The sequence below is a fragment of the Salvelinus namaycush genome, chromosome 22 (genome assembly GCF_016432855.1).
Source record: "Salvelinus namaycush isolate Seneca chromosome 22, SaNama_1.0, whole genome shotgun sequence".
In the NCBI taxonomy this organism is placed as follows: domain Eukaryota; kingdom Metazoa; phylum Chordata; class Actinopteri; order Salmoniformes; family Salmonidae; genus Salvelinus; species Salvelinus namaycush.
This window is the reverse complement of record NC_052328.1, coordinates 4,439,498-4,464,040: the sequence shown is the minus strand read 5'-3', so window position 1 is coordinate 4,464,040 and position 24,543 is coordinate 4,439,498. Positions and strand designations below refer to the sequence as shown.

General features: G+C 41.3%; 1 protein-coding gene across 1 annotated transcript in view; it reads right to left on the bottom strand.

Moving 5' to 3' along the window:
• The window catches only part of plpp4 (phospholipid phosphatase 4), a gene marked incomplete at its 5' end in the record, with an annotated part of 108,319 nt that overhangs the window by 5,720 nt on the left and 78,056 nt on the right, over positions 1-24,543 (bottom strand). Inside the window, 2 exons of the mRNA XM_038960108.1 lie at positions 18,040-18,164; positions 18,500-18,563. Coding sequence (XP_038816036.1) covers positions 18,040-18,164; positions 18,500-18,563 — 189 coding nt within the window. The remainder of the gene's footprint in view (positions 1-18,039; positions 18,165-18,499; positions 18,564-24,543) is intronic.

Genomic DNA, 24,543 nt, shown 5'->3' with positions numbered 1-24,543 from the left:
AGAACAGTCTGCACCACCTGGTCTCACCCTACTAGAAAGTCAAATGTCTACTATTTGCTGATGATCTGGTGCTTCTGTCCCCAACCAAGGAGGGCCTACGGCAGCACCTAGATCTGCTGCACAGATTCTGTCAGACCTGGGCGCTGACAGTAAATCTCAGCAAGACAAAAATACTGGTGTTCCAAAAAAGTTGCCAGGACCACAAATACAAATGTAATCTAGATACCATTGCCCTAGAGCACACAAAAAACGATACATACCTCGGCCTAAACATACGGTAACTTCCAAAAAGCTGTGGACGATCTAAGAGACAAGGCACGAAGGGCCTTCTATGCCATCAAAAGGAACATAAAATTTGATATACCAATTAAGATCTGGCGAAAAATACTTGAATCAGTTATAACCTAGCAAAAAAAGAAACGTCCCTTTTTCAGGACCCTGTCTTTCAAAGATAATTCAGAAAAATCCAAATAACTTCACAGATTTAAAATCCAAATAACTTCACAGGGTTTAAACACTGTTTCCCATGCTTGTTCAATGAACCATAAACAATTAATGTACATGCACCTGTGGAACGGTCGTTAAGACACTAACAGCTTACAGACGGTAGGCAATTAAGGTCACAATTATGAAAACTTAGGACACTAAAGAGGCCTTTCGACTTACTCTGAAAAACACCAAAAGAAAGATGCCCAGGGTCCCTGCTCATCTGCGTGAACGTGCCTTAGGCATGCTGCAAGGAGGCATGACGACAGCAGATGTGGCCAGGGCAATAAATTGCAATGTCCATACTGTGAGACGCCTAAGACAGCGCTACAAATAGACAGGATGGACAGCTGATCGTCCTTGCAGTGGCAGACCACGTGTAACAACACCTGCACAGGATTGGCACATCCAAACATTACACCTGTGGGACAGGTACAGGATGGCAACAACAGCTGCCCGAGTTACACCAGGAATGCACAATCCCTCCATCAGTGCTCAGACTGTCCGCAATAGGCTTAGAGAGGCTGGACTGAGGGCTTGTAGGCCTGTTGTAAGGCAGGTCCTCATCAGACATCACCGGCAACAACGTCGCCTATGGGCACAAACCCACCGTCGCTGGATCAGACAGGACTGGCAAAACGTGCTCTTCACTGACGAGTTGCGGTTTTGTCTCACCAGGGGTGATGGTCAGATTCACATTTATCGTCGAAGGAATGAGCGTTACACCGAGGCCTGTACTCTGGAGCGGGATCAATTTGGAGGTGGAGGGTCCGTCATGGTCTGGGGTGGTGTGTCACAGCATCATCGGACTGAGCTTGTTGTCATTACAGGCAATCTCAACGCTGTGCATTACAGGGAAGACATCATGTGGTACCCTTCCTGCAGGCTCATCCTGACAAGACCCTCCACCATGACAATGCCACCAGCCATACTGCTCATTCTGTGCATGATTTCCTGCAAGACAGGAATGTCAGTGTTCTGCCATGGCCAGCGAAGAGCCCGGAACTCAATCCCATTGAGCACGTCTGTGACCTGTTGGATCGGAGGGTGAGAGCTAGGGCCATTCCCCCCAGAAATGTCCGGGAACTTGCAGGTGCCTTGGTGGAAGAGTGGGGTAACATCTCACAGCAAGAACTGGCAAATCTGGTACAGTCCATGAGGAGGAGATGCCCTGCAGTACTTAATGCAGCTGGTAGCCACACCAGATGCTGACTGTTACTTTTGATTTTGACCCCCCCCCTTTGTTCAGGTACACATTATTCCATTCCATTTCTGTTCGTCAAATGTCTGTGGAACTTGTTCAGTTTATGTCTCAGTTGTTGAAACTTGTTTTGTTCATACAAATATTTACACATGTTAAGTTTGCTGAAAATCAACGCAGTTGACAGTGAGAGGACGTTTCTTTTTATGCTGTGTTTATATGCTTAATTTTGTTGTGATAAAAATGTTGGGCTATATTATTTGATTTTTAATACATTCTAATGCTGGGTGATGCGACTCTAATTATGATTTGAAAAAGTTGCATGAAAGGCATGAGCTCTGCTTTGTTTTTTTGCTGAGGTTGTACACTCTTTGTCAGTCTCGCATTCAAAATTTGACAAGCACTTGATAATGCCTCAAATTTCTCAGATGCATCCCCTTTATGTGGCCGTAATCCCCCCCCCAAATCGAATGCCTTTTAAATATTCCCAACATAATCTGGGACAGTTGTGGGATGCGATTGATCCCAAATTAATACAAACACTCGCTTAAAAAAAATGTTTTAAGCAATTAGCCTGATGCAACAGATGAGAACATAGAACATAGCCTAATAGTTTATCAACATTTTAAGCTATTTCTTCACACTTACACCATCTGTCGCTGTGCAGAAATGCGCACCCGGCAGTAGGCTATAAGCGAGAATGTTCCATAAGCAGGAAAACACCATTCTCAAAGTGACCACATTATGCATGTAATGTTTTATTATAAACGTGCATTTTTATTGTGAAAATGATCTTCCCCAAACAGTTAGGCTCTACACCCATTGTAAAGCAGATTAATATGCTTCATTTTAAGATGTTATTTGGTCACTTTAGTCGTGACACAAAGTTTATCAAAACATATAGACCCATGAGCTAGGATACATGAGGTGTGCAACTAGATATGAAAAAGTCGCAAAGAAAAAGCATGCACAGTTTGCCTTAAACTGGGCATCATTCACAAGAGATAATATATAATTCACAAGTGATAGGCAAATATTCTCACCCATTACACTATTTTTGATTTCATCTTGTCTTTACATATACTAAACAATACATGTGTGAAATTTAGAATGGACCATTATCATGCACCTGTATCGAAACAGGGGTACCGGAAAGAAAATACATGTCATCTATGCACATAATCAAATATTTTTGTTAAACAGAAAACCCAAACATATGGCAGCAGATCCACAAGGTGTGCCATGAGAGGTGACTGTATAGTTCCCTTAAGGAAAAGCAACTTTAGTAAATCCGCTTTCTCTGTGAGAGCTTCCCATGTCTGGAATACACTGCCATCAGACACACATAACTGCACCACGTATCACACTTTAACAAAATGCATGAAGACATGGCTAAAGGTCAATCAGAATTGTGAACATAATACCCAGCTGAGTATTGTCGCTGTCCATGTTGTCTGTTGTCTGTAGCTTGTGAGGTGTGGAAACGCTTTTATGATTTTTGTCTTGCTGCTATTTGTTCTATGTTGCTCTGTCTGTATGCTATGTCTTGTTTGTCCTATGTTGCTCTGCGTGTGCTCACTGCTCAATGATTGTCTATATTGTAATTGTTTTTTAACCTGCCCAGGGACTGCGGTTAGCCGGCTGGCTAAAACCGGCACTTTTACTGAAACGTTGATTAATGTGCACTGTCCCTGTAAAAATAAACTCAACTCAACTCAAATGGAGGAAGCTTTTACCGTGGTTCATTTTCATACCAGCCAGGTAGGCTATACTCCTGTTTTAAAGGGAAGCAATGTGCTTAATATTGGGAAGGTTGAGAAATAAATATAGTAGGCCTAGCCTATAGAAAGCTGATGGGATCCTCCTCTTTTTAATAGAGGCCATCATTCTGATCGTGGACTTCAGGAAACAGCAGAGGGAACACACCCCTATCCACATCGATGGGACAGGAGTGGAGAAGGTGGAAAGTTTTAAGTTCCTCGACGTACACATCACGGACAAACTGAAATGGTCCACACAGACAGCATGGTGAAGAAGGCGCAACAGCGCCTCTTCAACCTCAGGAGGCTGAATAAATTTGGCTTGTCACCAAAAACACTCTTTTTTTTTTTTTTTTTTTTTTTTTGGGGTGGATCAGCTTAATATTGCGGAAAGAATGTTGCTTCCAATGTAATTGTCTGCATCATTTCCAATCCCCCATATTTTTTTGGGTAAATATATATATCCATACACGCATGCATACATATATACATACACATACCTATATAGACATACATACTTTTTTAAAGAATATACCTTTATTATTATTCCCCGCAACCCTACCACCGCTCCCCCAATTGGAGTAAACTAATAAACACTTCTGCTTTTACCTTCAATTTATACATCTTATACCTATTTTACAGACACAGACTACTTTATAATAGTTCTCTCTTGTTTGTTCTTAGTCCTTCCTCTATTTCTGTTGTCCATCCAATTTTATTTCCACTTGTAACTGTGCTATTTCACAAAAGCTCCGCACCTATACACATTTCACAGATCCCGTATGCCCTACATTGTTTATCTTGTTATTAGTCCCACCCTTCAGTTCCACTCAACCCTTCCCATCTATCTTCCAACATCATCCATTTCGGATTTTTATTTGCCATATATTTTTCAACTGTGCTGTGATGCTTCACAAAAGATTTGAACCTTCCTATTCTCATAGCTTCTACAGATTGTAAATTAAAAATAAACATTTTTGCTAAAATAATTATTATATTATTGATTGATTGACTATGGCTTTTCAAATCCCCCAGTATTGCTATCTGTAGCGTTAGTTCTAGGCAAATGTTGCAATTCTTCAGCCATTCCTGGACCTGTGACCAAAAACGAGCTACATATGGACAATACCAAAATAAATGATCTAATGACTCTGCCTCCTCACAACAGAATCTGCAGAGCTGGGAAGATTGTATACCCCATATATATAACATTCTATTAGTTGCAAGAATTTTGTACAGTAATTTAAATTGAAAAATTCGAAGTTTTGAATCCGGCGTTGTTTTGCGTATCAATTCATAAACCATGTGCCATGGAATGGGTACATCGAAAATCTCTTCCCAACTATTTTGCAATTTATATGGCACAGCTGTCAGTTTTTTGGTCCTTAAATGAAATTGGTATATGTTTTTATTTATCACACTTTTCTTTAACCATTTATGTTCTTTAATACAGGGCCGACATACAAGTTCCTTACTTTTTTCCCCTTCTACTTGCCTCTTCCATTTTTGTGGTAATGCTGCAATTAATTGGTTGTAATTTTGGGTAGAGCAGACATTTCCATATGTCTGTGTTAGCTGCATGTGTGACATAACTCCACCAGTCCTATTTATGATATCATTCACAAAAATTATACCTTTTTTAAACATTTCTTCGATAAATACAGTTTTTTTATCAATTACTATATTTGAATTTAACCACAATATTTGTTGTACTATTTGTTCCGTCCTTTCAGGTGGATTAAACTGAAATTGCAACCAACTTTCTAAGGCTTGTTTAAAAAATAAGGATATTTTGGAGATTATTTCCTTTTCAAACAACCGAAAGTGAGCAGGTGTAATCTGAATAAAGGGAAAAAGGCCCTTCTTGAACATAGGATGAGACATTCGTACCAATTTACTAGAGAACCAGTTTGGATTTAAGTATAACTTTTGTATGACTGATGCCTTTAGTGAGAGGTCTAATGCTTTAATATTTAATAATTTCTGCCCTCCGAATTCATATTCGTTATATAAATAGGCCCTTTTAATTTTATCTGGCTTGCCGTTCCAAATAAAATGGAATATTTTTTGTTCATATAATTTAAAAAGCAGGTCACTAGGTGTAGGCAAAACCATAAGCAAATAGGTAAACTGTGATATGACTAAAGAGTTAATCAGGGTGATTTTTCCACAAATAGACAAGTATTTTCCTTTCCATGGTAGCAAGATCTTATCTATTTTTGCTAACTTTCTATAAAAATTTATTGGAGTGAGATCATTTCTTTCTTTTGGGATTTTTATACCGAGTATGTCCACATCTCCGTCAGACCATTTAATTGGTAAACTACATGGCAATATAAAATGTGTATTTTTTAGTGATCCAATACGTAATATGGTACATTTATCATAATTTGGTTTTAATCCAGAGAGGATAGCAAAGGTATCTAGATCCTCTATGAGGCCGTGGAGAGACTCTAGTTGTGGTTTTAAAAGAAAACATGAATCATCAGCGTACAATGACACCTTAGTTTTTAAGCCACGGATTTCTAATCCATTAATATTAATGTTTGATCTAATTTTAACAGCTAACATTTCGATGGCAATAATAAATAGATATGCCGATAGTGGACAACCTTGTTTTACTCCTCTAGATAGTTTAAAACTTTCTGAGATGTAGCCATTATTTACTATTTTACACCTAGGGTTACTATACATAATTTTAACCCATTTTATAAGAGATTCCCCAAAATTGAAATATTCTAGGCATTTATATATAAACTCCAGTCGTACTTTATCAAAAGCCTTTTCAAAATCAGCTATGAAAACCAGACCTGGTGTCCCCGATATTTCATAGTGTTCTATTGTTTCCAGTACTTGCCTTATATTATCTCCAATGTATCGTCCATGTAAAAAACCTGTCTGATTAGGATGAATAATATCTGACAAAACTTTTTTTATTCTATGCGCCAAGCATTTTGCTAGGATTTTTGCATCACAACACTGAAGTGTAAGAGGTCTCCAATTTTTTAATTGGACTGGATCTTTATATATACCACTTGGGTCCTGTTTCAGTAATAACGATATCAGACCTTCTTGTTGCGTGTCTGATAATCTACCATTTATATAGGAGTGGTTAAAACAAGCTAATAATGGTCCTTTGAGTATATCAAAAAAAGTTTTGTATACTTCCACTGGTATGCCATCCAGCCCTGGAGTTTTCCCATCCTTAAAGGCCCCAATTGCATCAAGCAGTTCCTCCTCTGTAATTTGGCCTTCACATGAGTCTTTCTGTACAGATGTTAATTTTACATTATTAATAGGAAAAAAATCCATACAATTAGTTTCAGTTAGTGGAGATGGAGGAGCCTGAAACGAAAACATATTCTTAAAGTACTTTACTTCCTCTTTCAAAATATAATTTGGTGAATCATGCGTGACTCCATCATTTGTAACAAGTTTTAATACATTTTTTTTGGTAGCATTTCTATATTGAAGATTGAAAAAGAATTTGGTGCATTTTTCCCCATATTCCATCCAGTTCGCTTTATTTTTTATAATATATTACACTGGATCTTTCTTGAATAAGTTCCTCCATTTCTTTTTGTTTTTCCTCTAACTTATTCTGTGCCTCTATGGTACCGTTTTTATTGCTATCTAACTGTACTGTTAGTCCTTCAATTTCCTTTGTTAATATGGACTCTTTTGATCTAAATTCCCTTTGTTTTATAGATGAGTACTGAATTGCATGGCCTCTAAAGGCACACTTAAAAGTGTCCCATACAATAAGGGGATCTGCTGTACCTATGTTATGTCTGAAAAAGTCAGTTATAAAATCTTCTGTCCTAGTTCTAAACAATTTATCATCTAGTAGACTTTGATTAAATTTCCAATATCCTCGCCCACGTGGAAATTCTGTAAGAGAAATATATATGCCAATTATGTGATGATCCGACCGCATTCTGTCCCCTATCAACACTTTTTTAACTTTTGGTGCCAGAGAGAATGGTATAAGAAAGTAGTCAAGACGACTAGCTTGATTCAGCCTCCGCCATGTATATCTCATTAAATCAGGGTATTTAAGTCTCCATATATCCACTAATTCCAATATATCCATGACATTCATGATTTCCTTAAGTGCCTGAGGGTGATAGTTTGTAGTGTGATTTCCTTTCCGGTCTATAGAGGTATTTAAGACCGTATTAAAATCTCCCACTATAATAATAGAGTCTAGTGTTGCTTGTAGAGTTGATAAATTCTTATATATATTTTCAAAGAAGCTTGGATCATCATTATTCGGACCGTATAGGTTAACAAGCCATATTTGTTTATTGTCCAATAACATATTTAAAATAATCCATCTACCTTGAGGATCTGTTTGGACAATTTGCACATTTGGATCAAAATTATTGTTAATTAAAACCATCACCCCTTTTGAATTTCTTTGCCCATGGGAGAAATATATTTTGCCCCCCCAGTTCTTTTTCCACAAAACTTCATCTAAAACTGTTGAATGGGTTTCCTGTAAACAATAGATATTATAATCCTTCTCTTTTAGCCAGGTAAATACTGATCGTCTTTTCTTATTATCTGCTAAATCATTACAATTGTAACTGGCTATACTTATTTCACCACTTACCATAATGAGACACACCTTTCATTCTTTTAATCAGAATATATTTTTGTAAACGTACTATTAAAAAGTAACATAATGATTGAGTGTCTATATAGTTGTACCATGATATTTGCATTTCTACTAAGTAAACCTCCAATTGGTCCCTACTATTCCACCCGCTAAAAGGCCTCATCTCGAGATGGCTTGTCATCCCAATGCCCGGTAGACCACCCTCGACCCCCTGTATCCCATAGCCCTGAACTGACTGGGATCCATTCTTTGAAAAGAGCATACAGTGCCATTTACCGAATTGAAGAAGATCAATTACCATATGCATTTCCATTGCCCTCACCTCGATTTGTATTATATATATCTGTGGATCATCCTCTATTGTCCCTAACATCTTTTACTTCTTCCTTCGCAACAGTTGTGGGATACACACATACACCCACACACACTCAGCCCTTACCCCCACACAACCATAAGCTCACTTTCTCAACAATTGCACCATCCCAGAGCCCAACTCAAGATGGGTCATGATTTACAAATGCACTTGCAGTTGCAGCTGCATGAGAAGGCCTGCAAGACCGCACAAAAAATTAGCAAAAATTGAGAGATTTATTTACCATTGTCATATCCTAGATAATGGAGGTCAAATGTACACCTTATTCCTGAAACACCCACAATACGGCCACCCGTCATGACCATGTCCCCACGCATCTCCATGCAGTCCGACTATGATTTTGTGCCGCCAGGGCCACAATAATATACCCCCTCTCTGAATGTCCGAGTGTGACCCCCTCCCCATGGGTTACTGCAGCTAGTGTTGCCAGCACTGCCACTGCCTGGGTGGGGGCACCCCACCGGAATCCCCACCGGCTAGGTACAAGGTCGTCAAGGTTCTCATTAGCAGCTTTGAGAATTTCCTTATATTTCCGTATATTATGCTCTCCCTTTATGGGGCTTTGGCTTTGCAGGACCAACCCTGCCAAGCAGGCTCAGAATCTTGAGGGGGCAGTGCTGCTCTTGGTCTCTGACCTCATTTTAGCTGCATACAGACCGCTTACAGCGGGCACATAAAACAGTTAGGGACTTCTCCTTAGTATCTGGGTCATTCAGGTGGGTGTCTAGGGTATAGTGCCATGGACCGTACCATTAAAATAGGATAATAAATAATTAGATATAATTTATAAAAAAATAAATAAAAAATGTAGTTCTCCATGATAGGACAATAAATAAATAAGACGTATAATTCATTATAAAGGTATATCCATCATCTGAACAACATTGAAAGCCCTCTCATACCCGGCTCACAGCAATACATTGGCTCTGGGATATGCAACCATTTCATTACTCACTCACTCAACTTTCCAAACATAACAAATAAAATAAAAAATAAACACAAACCATACCATCCACACATACTGTGCCTTCTGTTTACTTAGTTTTTATCTTCACTATGTTGAATTAGTGCTTGTGTGTTCAATTAGTTATATGTGAAGATTTATAGAAAAGCTATATTTTTTATTGTATTGTTACAATCAGTAACCGGGCTTGAATTGTGTTTATTTCCCTCGTCTATGAGAACTTTGTAATTTTTAAAATAACCATGGAGTAGTCTTTGTGTCTCTGAACAACTGGTTATCAATATATAGTTTATCAACGACGAGAGCTACTCGTTTCGCTTTTAATCTATTTTCTTTGAAAATTGGAAACTGATCATTCATGCCAATTTTGGTCCCAGCAAGTCTTTTACCCAGGCTTTTAACCATTATTTTATCTTTAAATGAAGCAAATTTGGCAACGATTGGGCGTTCGTACCTCTGCCCTCTCTGTCCGAAGCGGTGAACGCGTTCAAGTTGGATTTTGTCGATAACTTCGCGTGGAATCTGAAGCGCTGTAAGGAGGAACTCTCTAACTATAGATTCAGGAACTTCTCCTTCTTTTTCTTGGATACCTGTAAGTACCAAATTCTCTCTCATGGATCTAGTTTGTATGTCTAGTAAGGTTTCCTTCAGAACGGTGTTCTCCTTTTTAATTCCATTCATTTCGGTTTCAATCTTATTGACTGTCCCTTTTAGCGCGTGTGTTTGCTTCTCCAATGTCGCAGCTTTTTCATCACTCATCTCTAGGCTTGCCTTCAACTCTTTTATATCCTTACTAACTAATTCAAGTATACCCAGTTTGTCATTTATTGATTTTAACAGATCGGTTTCGACCTTTACCATTCCCGGTGGTGAGAATATTAAGTCATCAGTGTCTGTAGAAGAGTCACGTTTTCGTTTAGTAATCGGTTCCCCTGTCTTACTCTCCGTCATGTTTGGTTGTTGCCTGTTTTCGTAATATTTGTCGATAAATGTCTCTAGTTTTAGGATTTGTTTTGTGTTATTGTCCAGATTGAAGGTTATCACTCACCAGATTAAGTAGTGCTAATATTTTAGTCTAATTTAGCAGATATTTCGAATATTATGTTTTATCTTGAGGTGCTCTACATAAATCCCTTCAGTCCGCCATTACCCTTACGTTACCTTTACGTCATACGTCAGCTGTAGTTAGCCTCTCTTAGTAGTAGAGAAACACTCTTTTACATCACATCAAACTTTTTAGATCACCGCCTGGTACGGCAACTGCTCTGCCCACAACTGCTAGGCTCTCCAGAGGATAGTGAGGTCTGCACAACACATCACCGGGGGCAAACTACCTGCCCCCAGGACAACTACACAACCCAAGGTCACAGGAAGGCCAAAAAGATCATCAAGGACAACAACCACCCGAGCCACTGCCTGTTCACCCCGCTATCATCCAGAAGGTGAGGTCAGTACAGGTGAATCAAAGCTGGAACCGAGAGACTGAAAAACAGCTTCTATCTCAAGGCCATCAGACTGTTAACCTCTAATTCCACACAATCCCGGATCCGGGAGCACCCCCATCAGTAAAAAAGCTGACTAGCATAGCCTAGCATAGCGTCACAAGTAAATACTAGCATCTAAATATCATTAAATCACAAGTCCAAGACACCAGATGAAAGATACACATCTTGTGAATCCAGCCATCATTTCTGATTTTTACAATGTTTTACAGGGAAGACACAATATGTAAATCTATTAGCTAACCACGTTAGCAAAAGACACCACTTTTTTTACTCCACCATTTTTTTCCTGCATAGGTAGCTATCACAAATTCGACCAAATAAAGATATAAATAGCCACTAACCAAGAAACAACTTCATCAGATGACAGTCTGATAACATATTTATTGTATAGCCTATGTTTTGTTAGAAAAATGTGCATATTTCAGGTATAAATCATAGTTTACCATTGCAGCCACCATCACAACTCTCACCAAAGCGACTAGAATAACTACAGAGAGCAACGTGAATTACCTAAATACTCACCAGAAAACATTTCTGAAAAATACACAGCGTACAGCAAATGAAAGACAAAGATCTTGTGAATCCAGCCAATATTTCAGATTTTTTAAGTGTTTTACAGCGAAAACACAATATAGCATTATATTAGCTTACCACAATAGCCAGAAACACAAGCCATTTACCAGCAGCAAAGGTTAGCGATCGTAACAAACAAGCAAAAGATATATAATTTTTGACTAACCTTCATAAACATCTTCAGATGACAGTCCTGTAACATCATATTACACAATGCATATAGGGTTTGTTCGAAAATGTGCATATGTAGCGGCACAAATCGTGGTTATACAATGTGATTAGTAGGCAAACTTCAAGCAATCTGTCCGGCGCCATCTTGGAGAGGCACCTAATCTAATCGATAACTAATCATAAACTTGACTAAAAAATACAGGTTGGACAGCAAATGAAAGATACATTAGTTCTTAATGCAATCGCTGTGTTAGATTTTTTAAATTAACGTTACTACGATCTACAGCGTGCGTTAAAGCGAGACCGCATCGAAATTAATGGCGGACTATGCATTTTACATTTTTCAACAGAACAACGAATTAACATCATAAATACTTCTTACTATTTGATGAGCTTCCATCAGAATCTTGGGCAAGGTGTCCTTAGTCCAAAAGAATCGTTGCTCGGTTGTAGATTGTCGCCTTCAACGTTGGAATTAGCTGTAAACATTAGCCATGTGGCAAAGACGTGTCCGACTCAATAAAACGCAGGGCAAATAAATATCCGAAAATCGTAATATACCGATATAAACTGATATAACTCGGTTTAATATAACAACATTATGATGTCTTTAACACCTATAACGAATAAAAACATGACCGGATATATCTAAGGCCTATAACCGGAGCGTTCTAGAGCCACAGCCAGATGTCCTTCCTGCGTCAGAGCGAAGTGAACAAAGGCCGTACACTTTGTTCCCAGGCCATTTATAACCTCTCAGTTCTGCCTAGCAACCCCATTTCAACTCTCACTATTCGCTGACACCCAGGGGAAGACGTATGCAGTGCATCTCAGCCAATAGAAGACAGGCAAATGAATAAACTGACCTGGAAACAGCTTGCAGAATTCAGCATTCTCACATCCTCATAGGAAAAGTGCTCCAACTCCTGTTCTGTTTCACTCACAGATATAATTCAAACGGTTTTAGAAACTAGAGAGTGTTTTCTATCCAATAGTAATAATAATATGCATATTGTACGAGCAAGAATTGAGTACGAGGCAGTTTAATTTGGGAACGAAATTATTACAAAGTGCAAATAGCACCCCCTATTGAGAATAAGTTTTAAACAGCCATCACTAATATTGAGTGGCTGCTGCCAACATACTGACTCAAATCTCTAGCCACTTAATAATTACAAATTGGATGTAATATATCCACTTTAAACAATGCCACTTTATATAATGTTTACATACCCTACATTACTCATCTCATATGTATATACTGTACTCCATACCATCTACTGCATCTTGCCTTTACCGTTCGGCCATCGCTCATCCATATATTTATATGTACATATTCTTATTCATTCCTTTACACTTGTGTGTATAAGGTAGTTGTTGTGAAATTGTTAGATTACTTGTTAGATATTACTGCATAGTCGGAACTAGAAGCACAAGCATTTCGCTACACTCGCATTAACATCTGCTAACCATGTGTATGTGACCAATTTTTTTAAATTTGATTTGATTCTGTTTTCTCACGGAATTGCATAGTCTATAGAAATGTTGCGCAACATGAGCTCATGGGCTCTCATGAAGTGTTTGATTAGATTCTTGAGTGATTAGAGAGACAATAGAGCATGGAGTACCAGGCAGTTAGCAAGTTTGGTAGGCTAATAATGACCATCAGCAGCATCAGATTTTGGAGAAGCCTTATTACCATGACTAAACAGTCACATGGAATTTCACTTCCATCACGACTCGTGACCGCCGGTGTGGCGGTAATACCGTCACACCGGTATAATCTCCACCCGGCACAGCCAGAAGACGACTGGCCACCCCTTATAGTCTGGTTCCTCTCTAGGTTTCTTCCTAGGTTCTGGCCATTCTAGGGAGTTTTTCCTAGCCACCGTGCTTCTACATCTGCATTGCTTGCTGTTTGGGGTTTTAGGCTGGGTTTCTGTACAGCACTTTGTGACATCGACTGATGTAAAAAGGGCTTTATAAATACATTTGATTGATTGATTGATTGTTATGACCATATTATGCATGTGTGCGCATGTTATTTGTGTGGGCGTATGTAGTGTGTGTATGTGTATGTTGGGGTGTCAGTGTCAGTATGTTTGTGTGTGTGTGCAGAGTCCAGTGTGTGCATAGAGTCAGTACAAGAGCGTTAGAGCAGGTTGTCCGGGTAGCCCTTTGATTCGCTATTTAGCAGTTTTGCTTAGCAGTCTTATGGCTTGGGGGTAGAGGCTGTTGAGGGTCCTGTTGGTTCTAGACTTGGTGCACTTGTACCGCTTGCCGTGCGGTAGCAGGGAAAGCAGTCTATGGCTTGGGTGGCTGGAGTCTTTATGGGCCTTCCTCTGACACCGCCTGATATGGAGGTTCTGGATGGCAGGGAGCATTCTCACCACCCTCTAAACGCCTAGCGGTCCGGTGCCTTGCATTTGACGTACCAGGCGGTGATGCAGCCAGTCAATATGCCCTCAATTGTGTAGCTGTAGGCCTATTTGAGAGCCCATGCCAAATATTTTCAGCCACCTAAGGGGCTGCTCCACTACAACCCCATCAATGTGGAAGGGGGCATGCTCGCCCCTTCGATCAGCTCTTTTGCCTTGCTGACATTGAGGGAGAGGTTGTTGTCCTGGCACCACACTGCCAGGTCTCTGGCTTCCTCCCTATAGGCTTCCTCCTACCAACGTTGTTTCGTCATCAAACTTGATGATGGTGTTGGAGTCGTGCACGGCTACGCAGTCATTTGTGAACAGGGAGTACAGGAAGTGACTAAGCATACACCCCTGAGGGCCCCCCGTGTTGATGGTCAACGTGGCAGATGTGTTGTTGCCTACCCTCACCGACTGAGGGCAGCCCGTCAGGAAGTCCAGGATCCAGATGCAGAGGGAGGTGTTAGGTCCCAGGGTCCTGAGCTTGGTGATGAGTTTGGAGGGGACTATGGTGTTGAATGCTGAGCTGTAGTCAATGAATAGCATTCTTACATAGGTATTACTTTTGTCCAGGTGGGTGAGGGCAGTGTGGAGTGCAATGGAGATTGCATCATCTGTGGATCTGTTGGGGCGGTATGCAAATTGGAGTGGGTCTAAGGTTTCTGGGATGATGGAGTTGATGTGAGCAATGACCAGCCTTTCAAAGCACATCATGGCTACAGACGTGAGTGCTACGGGTCAGTAGTCGTTTAGGCAGGTTACCTTAGTGTTCTTGGGCTCAGAGACTATGGTGGTCTGCTTAAAAACATGTTGGTATTACACACTCGGACAGGGAGAGGTTGAAAATGTCAGTGAAGACACTTGCCAGTTGGTCAGCGCATGCTTGCAGTACACGTCCTGGTAATCCGTCTGTCCCTGCGGCCTTGTGAATGTTGACCTGTTTAAAGGTCTTACTTACTCACATCGGCTGTGGAGAGCGTTATCACACAGTCTTCCGGAACAGCTGGTGCGCTCATGCATGTTTCAGTGTTATTTGCCTCCAGGCGAGCATAGAAGTAGTTTAGCTAGTCTGGTAGGCTCGTGTCACTGGGTAGCTGTCAGCTGTGCTTCCCCTTGTAGTCTGTAATGGTTTTTAACCCCTGCCACATCCAACGTGTGTCAGAGCCGGTGTAGTACGATTCGATCTTAGTCCAAACGCTTTTCCTGTTTGATGGTTCGTCGGAGGGCATAGCGGGATTTCTTATAAGCTTCCGGGTTAGAGTCCCGCTCCTTGAAAGCAGCAGCTCTACCTTTTAGCTCAGTAATCTACACCTAATACACACCTAAGCAACGCAGTCAAATGAGGACGACTCTTTGTAGGTTCAGTCCAGGCCAGGATCGGCAAATCTAATAAGAACTCAGTAGCCAAATCAAGTACTCAAAACTCAAATTGAATAACAACTCAGTATATCTTCAGTACTGCTCAGAGTAATTACTAAATACAGTACCATGAGTGACTCCGCAATAGAAAAGACACTCACATTGTCACTGTGAGACTGATGTTGACTGAGTCATAAGAGATGCCCCAAATGACACCCTATTCCCTTTATAGTGCACTACCTTTAACCAGGGCCCATAGGGCTCTGGGCAAAAGTAGTTCACTATGTAGGGAATAGGGGGCCATTTGGGATGTATCCAAAATTGACATTGATCCTGTCTCGAGGCATCCATAGGATGATTTGATACATGGAAGGAAAAACCTTTCCATTTCATTTGGATTACTGTAATACAGCCTTTAGGTGTAATGCAAGGTGTCCTTGTGACACTACTGACAGAGGAATGTTTGAGATTGACTACATTAGTCAGACTGCACAGAATCATTGATCTAAAAATCCTCTTGCATCCCAAATATCTACTCATTATGTGATCCCAGCAAACCGGGGACATTTCTAAAACATTAGCTATGTCATGCGTTGGGTGTAGCTGGTGGAAGTCAGGCGCAGGAGAGCAGAGATGAGTGAACAAAGAAGCACTTTACTGAGGCAATTTGTAAGAACAGAATGCAACCGCGTCACAAAAACAAATGCCCAAAGAACAAGTGAGGCAGCACAAAGTACAACAACCAAGTACAAAGTACCGGCTGCCACAAATCACGGGTACAAATAAAACCCAGGGCAAACCAGCCGGAAGCGTGCCAACCTAGACAATAAACAATACCCCACACAGACATGGAGGGAACAGACGGCTAAATACACATAGTAATCATGAGCAGATGTAAACCAGGTGTGCGGAAAACAAGACAAAACAAATGGAAAATGAAAGGTGGAGAGGCGATGGCTAGAAGACGAACGCCGCCCGAACAAGGAGAGCGACCAACTTCGGAGGAAGTCGTGACAAGCTAAGATTCCTATTAAGTTCTAGTTAGGGTTATAACTAAAATTAGGATAATAAACACCCCAAAAACATTCAAAGAATGTTCTTGAATGTTCTCCTAACGTTCACAAAAATGTTGTCCAGAAAATCTTTCACAACAAACACAGAACATTCCCCAAACGTTCTCATTAGGTTTTCAGGTAATGTAATCACACAATTTATCAGTAATGTTTTCAGAATATTCTGCCGCAACAAAATGTGAGAGCAATAGAAATGGTTCTGAGAAAACATTACAGGAACGTCCTGCTAATGTTGATGATGTTAATTACATCACCCATAACAAGAAGCACCCACAAAGCACCCACAAAGCTCTCATAAAGTTATAGTGTGCCGTTATGACATGATTTTTTCAATAACGTTCCCCTAAACATTATTCAGCAAATCGTCTTTGGATTCGATTAAATTGGTTCTGAGAAAACCCTGGTTAGGGTTTGAGTTAACATTAGGATGATAATGTCCCACAAACATTAAAATGTTTTTGATCACCAAATATTTTTTTCTAAGAAAAAGTTACAGAAATTTTAGATTCTGTCAAACATGTTATTGATATATACCATGGTTCTTAAGGAGGGAGGCAAAAGGCAACAGTCTGGTTTCAGTCACTGATAAGGTAGGACAGCCATGGATTAGGGAGGAGTGAGGAATTTGTCCCGAAGTCAGGTCGGGTGAAGTGAGAAGTCCTATTACACACATATACTTCCATTCCCATTAAGGTTCTAGCATGAGGCAGAGCCGTGACTACACCAGTGAGAGGAACCAATTAAGTTCCTGACTAGCAGCAGAGATGTATTGGCTGTCTAGATGTGCAAAGAGTTGACTCCTTCTAGTAGGAGGGTATAAATATATGTGCTTGTGTAATCATGTTTTTGTCTTGGCGGCTGTTTGACCCAGTGGGTGAATAAAATTGGTATGAGCTTTTTACTAGTCGTCTGTTTGTTTAGAACCTAACACCAGTAAGATAACACTAACACATGAAAGAAACCACTGTTCAAAAGTGAATTGTAGCATTCTGGGAACATATGAAAACCATTCTAAGAACATTGGGGGAGTGTTTTGTGCACCCTGATTCAAACATTTTAAGAATGTCATCACAAGTAGACTGATTTTGTGTTTTGGGAAACTATCTCTTGTAAAATCCCTACAATGTTCACACAACCTAATGAAATGTGTTTTTTGCACACTAAAATAACATGGTATAGTCATCTGCACAACTGGAGAGTTTTGGTGCTTTGGGAACATATCTTTTGTGATATCCCCACAATGTTCCCACAACCTAATGAAACTTTCTGAGAACCTTTAAAGAACAGACGTAACGTTTTCTGGGAACGTTCTTGCAACGTCAGGCGAATGTTTATACAAACATTATATAATGATCAGCACAACTGGACAGTTTTTGTGTCATGAGAACATTTGCTACAACCTCACCGATGTTCTGAGAACTTACACAGAACCAGTTTTGGGATTAGGGATCCTGTGCCTTGCCTGGCTCAAACTGATCCCCAAAACATACTGATCGACAGTGTTGTGGCTGCTGACTGACTGATACTCACAAGAAGAGTGGCTGCTTGGGAAACTCTTGCGTCCCTCTGACACCAGGTATGGTTCTCCGGTGCACAGCATCTTAACATTCACCTGTCCATCTGGGAAACAGCGCTGGAAGTAGTCTGGCCTGGGTCTGCAGAGAAAAGGAAGAAGACATTTCAATCAATCGCTAAAGTTATGCCACCTAAAGTTTACTTTAAGTACATGTCAAGGCATTTAGTTAATTATTTAAATCACAACCGAACGTGATTGGGAGTCCCGTAGGCAGTCAATGTAAAGAAGAATTTGTTCTTAACTGACTTGCCTAGTTAAATAACGGTTAAATAAAAATGAAATAAATAAAAATAAGTGCCACACCGCATAACTGAATGGTGAATGCCAATTTTATTAAGGTACTCATTGATATATAATTCAACCTTCCCCAAACAGTTTTTGAGTCCAGTTGGTGTACTGCAATGATGTATTTACCTGCCAACGATCAACTTGATAGTGTTTGTGAAGACTCCATTCAAGGCTAGAGCCAGTGAGACAGCTGCAGGACAGAGAAAGAACCCAGAGACAGAAACAGGTTTTACACAGACACAGAGTAAAACACAACACAGCAAAATGATTGAGCAACCGGGGGTGACACAGCACTTAAAACCTCAACAATAAACCTGAGTCAGAGGGCAAGCATGTATCTATTACAGATGAATGATAATCTATGGGGAGTAAGTTGCGTGCCAAGATTTGTGCTGTTTTCTTTGCCACTCTGGTAGAAATTCTGGATCTGTGCCAGTTATTCTGCATTTGATGTAGTAATAAAACAGAACATTAAAGGGATATGTTTTTGTATACCTTTATTTAACTAGGCAAGTCAGTTAAAACTTCTTTGGGGTTAGGGGGCAGTATTTTCACGTCCGGATGAAAAGCATGTCCAGAGTAAACGGAAGTTTCTAAAACTGTTTGAATGATGTCAGTGAGTATAACAGAACTCATATGGCAGGCAAAAACCGGAGAAAAAAATCCAACCAGGAAGTGGGAAATCTGAGGTTGGTCGATTTTCAACTCAGCTCCTATTGAAGATACAGTGGGATATTGGTAATGTTGCACTTCCTAAGGCTTCCACTAGATGTCAACAGTCTTTACAACCTTGTCTGATGCTTCTACTGTGAAGTTGGCGCGAATGAGAGGGGAATGAGTCAGAGGTCTGCCAGCAGCCACGAGCTGACCATGCGCGTTCACATGAGAGTTTGCTCCCGTTCCATTTGCTTTTCTGAAGACAAAGAAATTCTCCCGTTGGAAGATTATTGAAGAATTATGTTAAAAACATCCTAAAGATTGATTCAATACTTCGTTTGTCATGTTTTTACGGACTGTAATATAACTTTTTTAACTTTTCTGCCGTACTTTCCGCTGGACTTGCCCGCGCGTCGTGAGTTTGGAAAGTGTACTGAACGCGAGAACAACAAGGAGGAATTTGGACATAAATGATGGACATTATCGAACAAAACAAACATTTATTGTTGAACTGGGATTCCTGGGAATGCATTTTGATGAAGATCATCAAAGGTAAGTTAATTTTTATAATGTTATTTCTGACATGTTGACTGCACAATATGGGGGATATATTTGTGTCTTGATTGGGCTCTGAGCGCCGACTCAGATTATTGCATGGTTTGCTTTTTCCGTAAAGCTTTTTTGAAATCTGACACAGCGGTTGCATTAAGGAGAAGTGCATCTAAAATTCCATGCATAACAGTTGTATCTTTTAGCAATTTTTATTATGAGTTTTCCTGTAAATTGATGTGTCTCTCTGCAAAATCAAAGGATGTTTTGGAACTTCTGAACGTAACGCGCCAATTTAAGTCAGATTTCTGGATATAAATATGAACTTTACCGAACAAAACATACATGTATTGTGTAACATGAAGTCCTATGAGTGTCATCTGATGAAGATCATCAAAGGTTAGTGATTCATTTTATCTCTATTTCTGCTTTTTGTGACTCCTCTCTGGCTGGAAAAATGGCTGTGTTATTCTGTGAATAGGCACTCACCTAACATAATCCTTTGGTTTGCTTTCGTCGTAAAGCCTTTTTGAAATCGGACACTGTGGTGGGATTTACAACAAGTGTATCTTTAAAATGGTGTAAAATACATGTATGTTTGAGGAATTTTAATTATGGGATTTCTGTTGTTTTGAATTTGGCGCTCTGCAGTTTCACTGGCTGTTGAAGAGGTGGAACGCTACCGTCTCACGTACCCTAGAGAGGTTTAAGAACAAATTCTTATTTTCAATGACAGCCTAGGAACAGGGGGTTATCTGCCTTATTCAGGGGCAGAACAATAGAGTTTTAATGTGTCTTCTCAAGGATTCAATCTTGCAACCTTCCAGTTACTAGTCCAACACTCTAACCACTAGGCTACCTGCCGCCCCAGGATCCTGGGGCCTGGAGATAGCAGAGGTGACTGGAAGGATAGCAATCTACTGTAATAATTACAGCTGATGTCGGAAGTTTACATACACTTAGGTTGGATTCATTAAAACTCGTTTTTCAACCACTCCACAAATTTCTTGTAAACAAACTATAGTTTTGGCAAGTTGGTTAGGACATCTACTTGTGCATGACACAAGTAATTTTTCCAACAATTATTTACAGACAGATTATTTCACTTATAATTCACTGTATCACAATTCCAGTGGGTCAGAAGTTTACATACACTAAGTTGACTGTGCCTTTAAACTGCTTGAAAATTCCAGAAAAGTATGTCATGGCTTTAGAAGCTTCTGATAAGGTAATTGACATCATTTGAGTCAATTGGAGGTGTACCTGTGGATGTATTTCAAGGCCTACCTTCAAACTCCGTGCCTCTTGCTTGACATCATGGGAAAATCAAAAGAAATCAGCCAAGACCTCAGAAAAAAATATTGTATGTTCATCCTTGGGAGCATTTTCCAAACACCTCAAGGTACCACATTCATCTGTACAAAATAGTACGCAAGTACACTGCTCAAAAAAATAAAGGGAACACTTAAACAACACAATGTAACTCCAAGTCAATCACACTTCTGTGAAATCAAACTGTCCACTTAGGAAGCAACACTGATTGACAATACATTTCACATGCTGTTGTGCAAATGGAATAGACAACAGGTGGAAATTATAGGCAATTAGCAAGACACCCCCAATAAAGGAGTGGCTCTGCAGGTGGTGACCACAGACCGCTTCTCAGTTCCTATGCTTCCTGGCTGATGTTTTGGTCACTTTTGAATGCTGGCGGTGCTTTCACTCTAGTGGTAGCATGAGACGGAGTCTACAACCCACACAAGTGGCTCAGGTAGTGCAGCTCATCCAGGATGGCACATCAATGCGAGCTGTGGCAAGAAGGTTTGCTGTGTCTGTCAGCGTAGTGTCCAGAGCATGGAGGCGCTAACAGGAGACAGGCCAGTACATCAGTAGACGTGGAGGAGGCCGTAGGAGGGCAACAACCCAGCAGCAGGACCGCTACCACCGCCTTTGTGCAAGGAGGAGCAGGAGGAGCACTGCCAGAGCCCTGCAAAATGACCTCCAGCAGGCCACAAATGTGCATGTGTCTGCTCAAACGGTCAGAAACAGACTCCATGAGGGTGGTATGAGGGCCCGACGTCCACAGGTGGGGGTTGTGCTAACAGCACCAACACCGTGCAGGACGTTTGGCATTTGCCAGAGAACACCAAGATTGGCAAATTCGCCACTGGCGCCCTGTGCTCTTCACAGATGAAAGCAGGTTCACACTGAGCACATGTGACAGACGTGACAGAGTCTGGAGACGCCGTGGAGAACGTTCTGCTGCCTGCAACATCCTCCAGCATGACCGGTTTGGCGGTGGGTCAGTCATGGTGTGGGGTGGCATTTCTTTGGGGGGCCGCACAGCCCTCCATGTGCTCGCCAGAGGTAGCCTGACTGCCATTAGGTACCGAGATGAGATCCTCAGACCCCTTGTGAGACCATATGCTGGTGCGGTTGGCCCTGGGTTCCTCCTAATGCAAGACAATGCTAGACCTCATGTGGCTGGAGTGTGTCAGCAGTTCCTGCAAGAGGAAGGCATTGATGCTATGGACTGGCCCGCCCGTTCCCCAGACCTGAATCCAATTGAGCACATCTGGGACATCATGTCTCGCTCCATCCACCAACGCCACGTTGCACCACAGACTGTCCAGGAGTTGGCGGATGCTTTAGTCCAGGTCTGGGAGGAGATCCCTCAGGAGACCATCCGCCACCTCATCAGGAGCATGCCCCGGCATTGTAGGGAGGTCATACAGGCACGTGGAGGCCACACACACTACTGAGCCTCATTTTGACTTGTTTTAAGGACATTACATCAAAGTTGGATCAGCCTGTAGTGTGGTTTTCCACTTTAATTTTGAGTGTGACTCCAAATCCAGACCTCCATGGGTTGATAAATTTGATTTACATTGATCATTTTTGTGTGATTTTGTTGTCAGCACATTCAACTATGTAAAGAAAAAAGTATTTAATAAGAATATTTCATTCATTCAGATCTAGGATGTGTTATTTTAGTGTTCCCTTTATTTTTTTGAGCAGTGTATAAACACCATGGGACCACGCAGCCGTCAAACCGCTCAGGAAGGAGACGTATTCTGCCTCCTAGAGATGAATCTAGCAAAGATGAACAACAGAGATGAACAACAGCAAAGGACCTTGTGAAGATGCTGGAGGAAACAGGTACAAAAGTAGAAAGTAATGCTTGCAAGGCTTGCAAGCCGAAGAACACAATCACAACTGTGAAGCACGGGGGTGGCAGCATCATGGTGTGAGGGTGCTTTGCTGCAGGAGGGACTGGTGCACTTCATAAAATAGATGGCATAATGAGGATGGAAAATGATGTGGATATATTGAAGCAACATCTCAAGACAGCAGTCAGGAAGTTAACCTGTTTGGGCTGCAGGGGCAGTATTGAGTAGCCAGATAAAAGGTGCCCATTTTAAACGGCCTTGTACTCAATTCTTGCTCGTACAATATGCATATTATTATTACTATTGGATAGAAAACACTCTCTAGTTTCTAAAACCGTTTGAATTATATCTGTGAGTCAAACAGAACTAATTTGGCACAAACTTCCTGACCAGGAAGTGGAAAGTCTGAAATCGAGGCTCTGTTCTACTTCCTGCCTATAAATGGGCATGATACGTATTAGTATACATGCACTTCATAGACCTTCCCCTGGATGTCAAGAGGCGGTGAGAGAAGAAATTGAGTGTTTTTCTTGGTCTGAAGTGGAATACAAGCTCTTTGTATGACGTGTCCCCCATTTCCGGTTTTCTGGAGAGTGCGAGGAGGTACCTGGATTTGCCTTCTGTTTAGCTGCCGTTATAGGCGACTACTATCTCCGGCTTTGATTTTATTTGATACATGTGACCATATCATCGTAAAGTATTTTTTTTCAATATAGTTTAATCAGATTATTGAAATTTTTTCGGGAGTTTTGCCGTGTTCCGTTCTCTGACTTTGTTGACTTCCTTTCCCCCCTCTGATAACCAGGTGGCGAATCGCATCTCTGCATGTCTGGCAGACATATCAGTGTGGATGACGGATCACCACCTCAAGCTGAACCTCGGCAAGACGGAGCTGCTCTTCCTCCCGGGGAAGGACTGCCCGTTCCATGATCTCGCCATCACGGTTGACAACTCCATTGTGTCCTCCTCCCAGAGTGCTAAGAACCTTGGCGTGATCCTGGACAACACCCTGTCGTTCTCAACCAACATCAAGGCGGTGACCCGTTCCTGTAGGTTCATGCTCTACAACATTCGAAGAGTACGACCCTGCCTCACACAGGAAGCGGCGCAGGTCCTAATCCAGGCACTTGTCATCTCCCGTCTGGATTACTGCAACTCGCTGTTGGCTGGGCTCCCTGCCTGTGCCATTAAACCCCTACAACTCATCCAGAACGCCGCAGCCCGTCTGGTGTTCAACCTTCCCAAGTTCTCTCACGTCACCCCGCTCCTCCGCTCTCTCCACTGGCTTCCAGTTGAAGCTCGCATCCGCTACAAGACCATGGTGCTTGCCTACGGAGCTGTGAGGGGAACGGCACCTCCGTACCTTCAGGCTCTGATCAGGCCCTACACCCAAACAAGGGCACTGCGTTCATCCACCTCTGGCCTGCTCGCCTCCCTACCTCTGAGGAAGTACAGTTCCCGCTCAGCCCAGTCAAAACTGTTCGCTGCTCTGGCACCCCAATGGTGGAACAAACTCCCTCACGACGCCAGGTCAGCGGAGTCAATCACCACCTTCCGGAGACACCTGAAACCCCACCTCTTCAAGGAATACCTAGGATAGGATAAAGTAATCCTTCTAACCCCCCCCCCCCCCCCCTAAAGAGTAAAGAGTTAGATGCACTATTGTAAAGTGGTTGTTCCACTGGATATCATAAGGTGAATGCACCAATTTGTAAGTCGCTCTGGATAAGAGCGTCTGCTAAATGACTTAAATGTAAATGTAAATGTTGACGATGGAGAGATTCGCGCCACTTG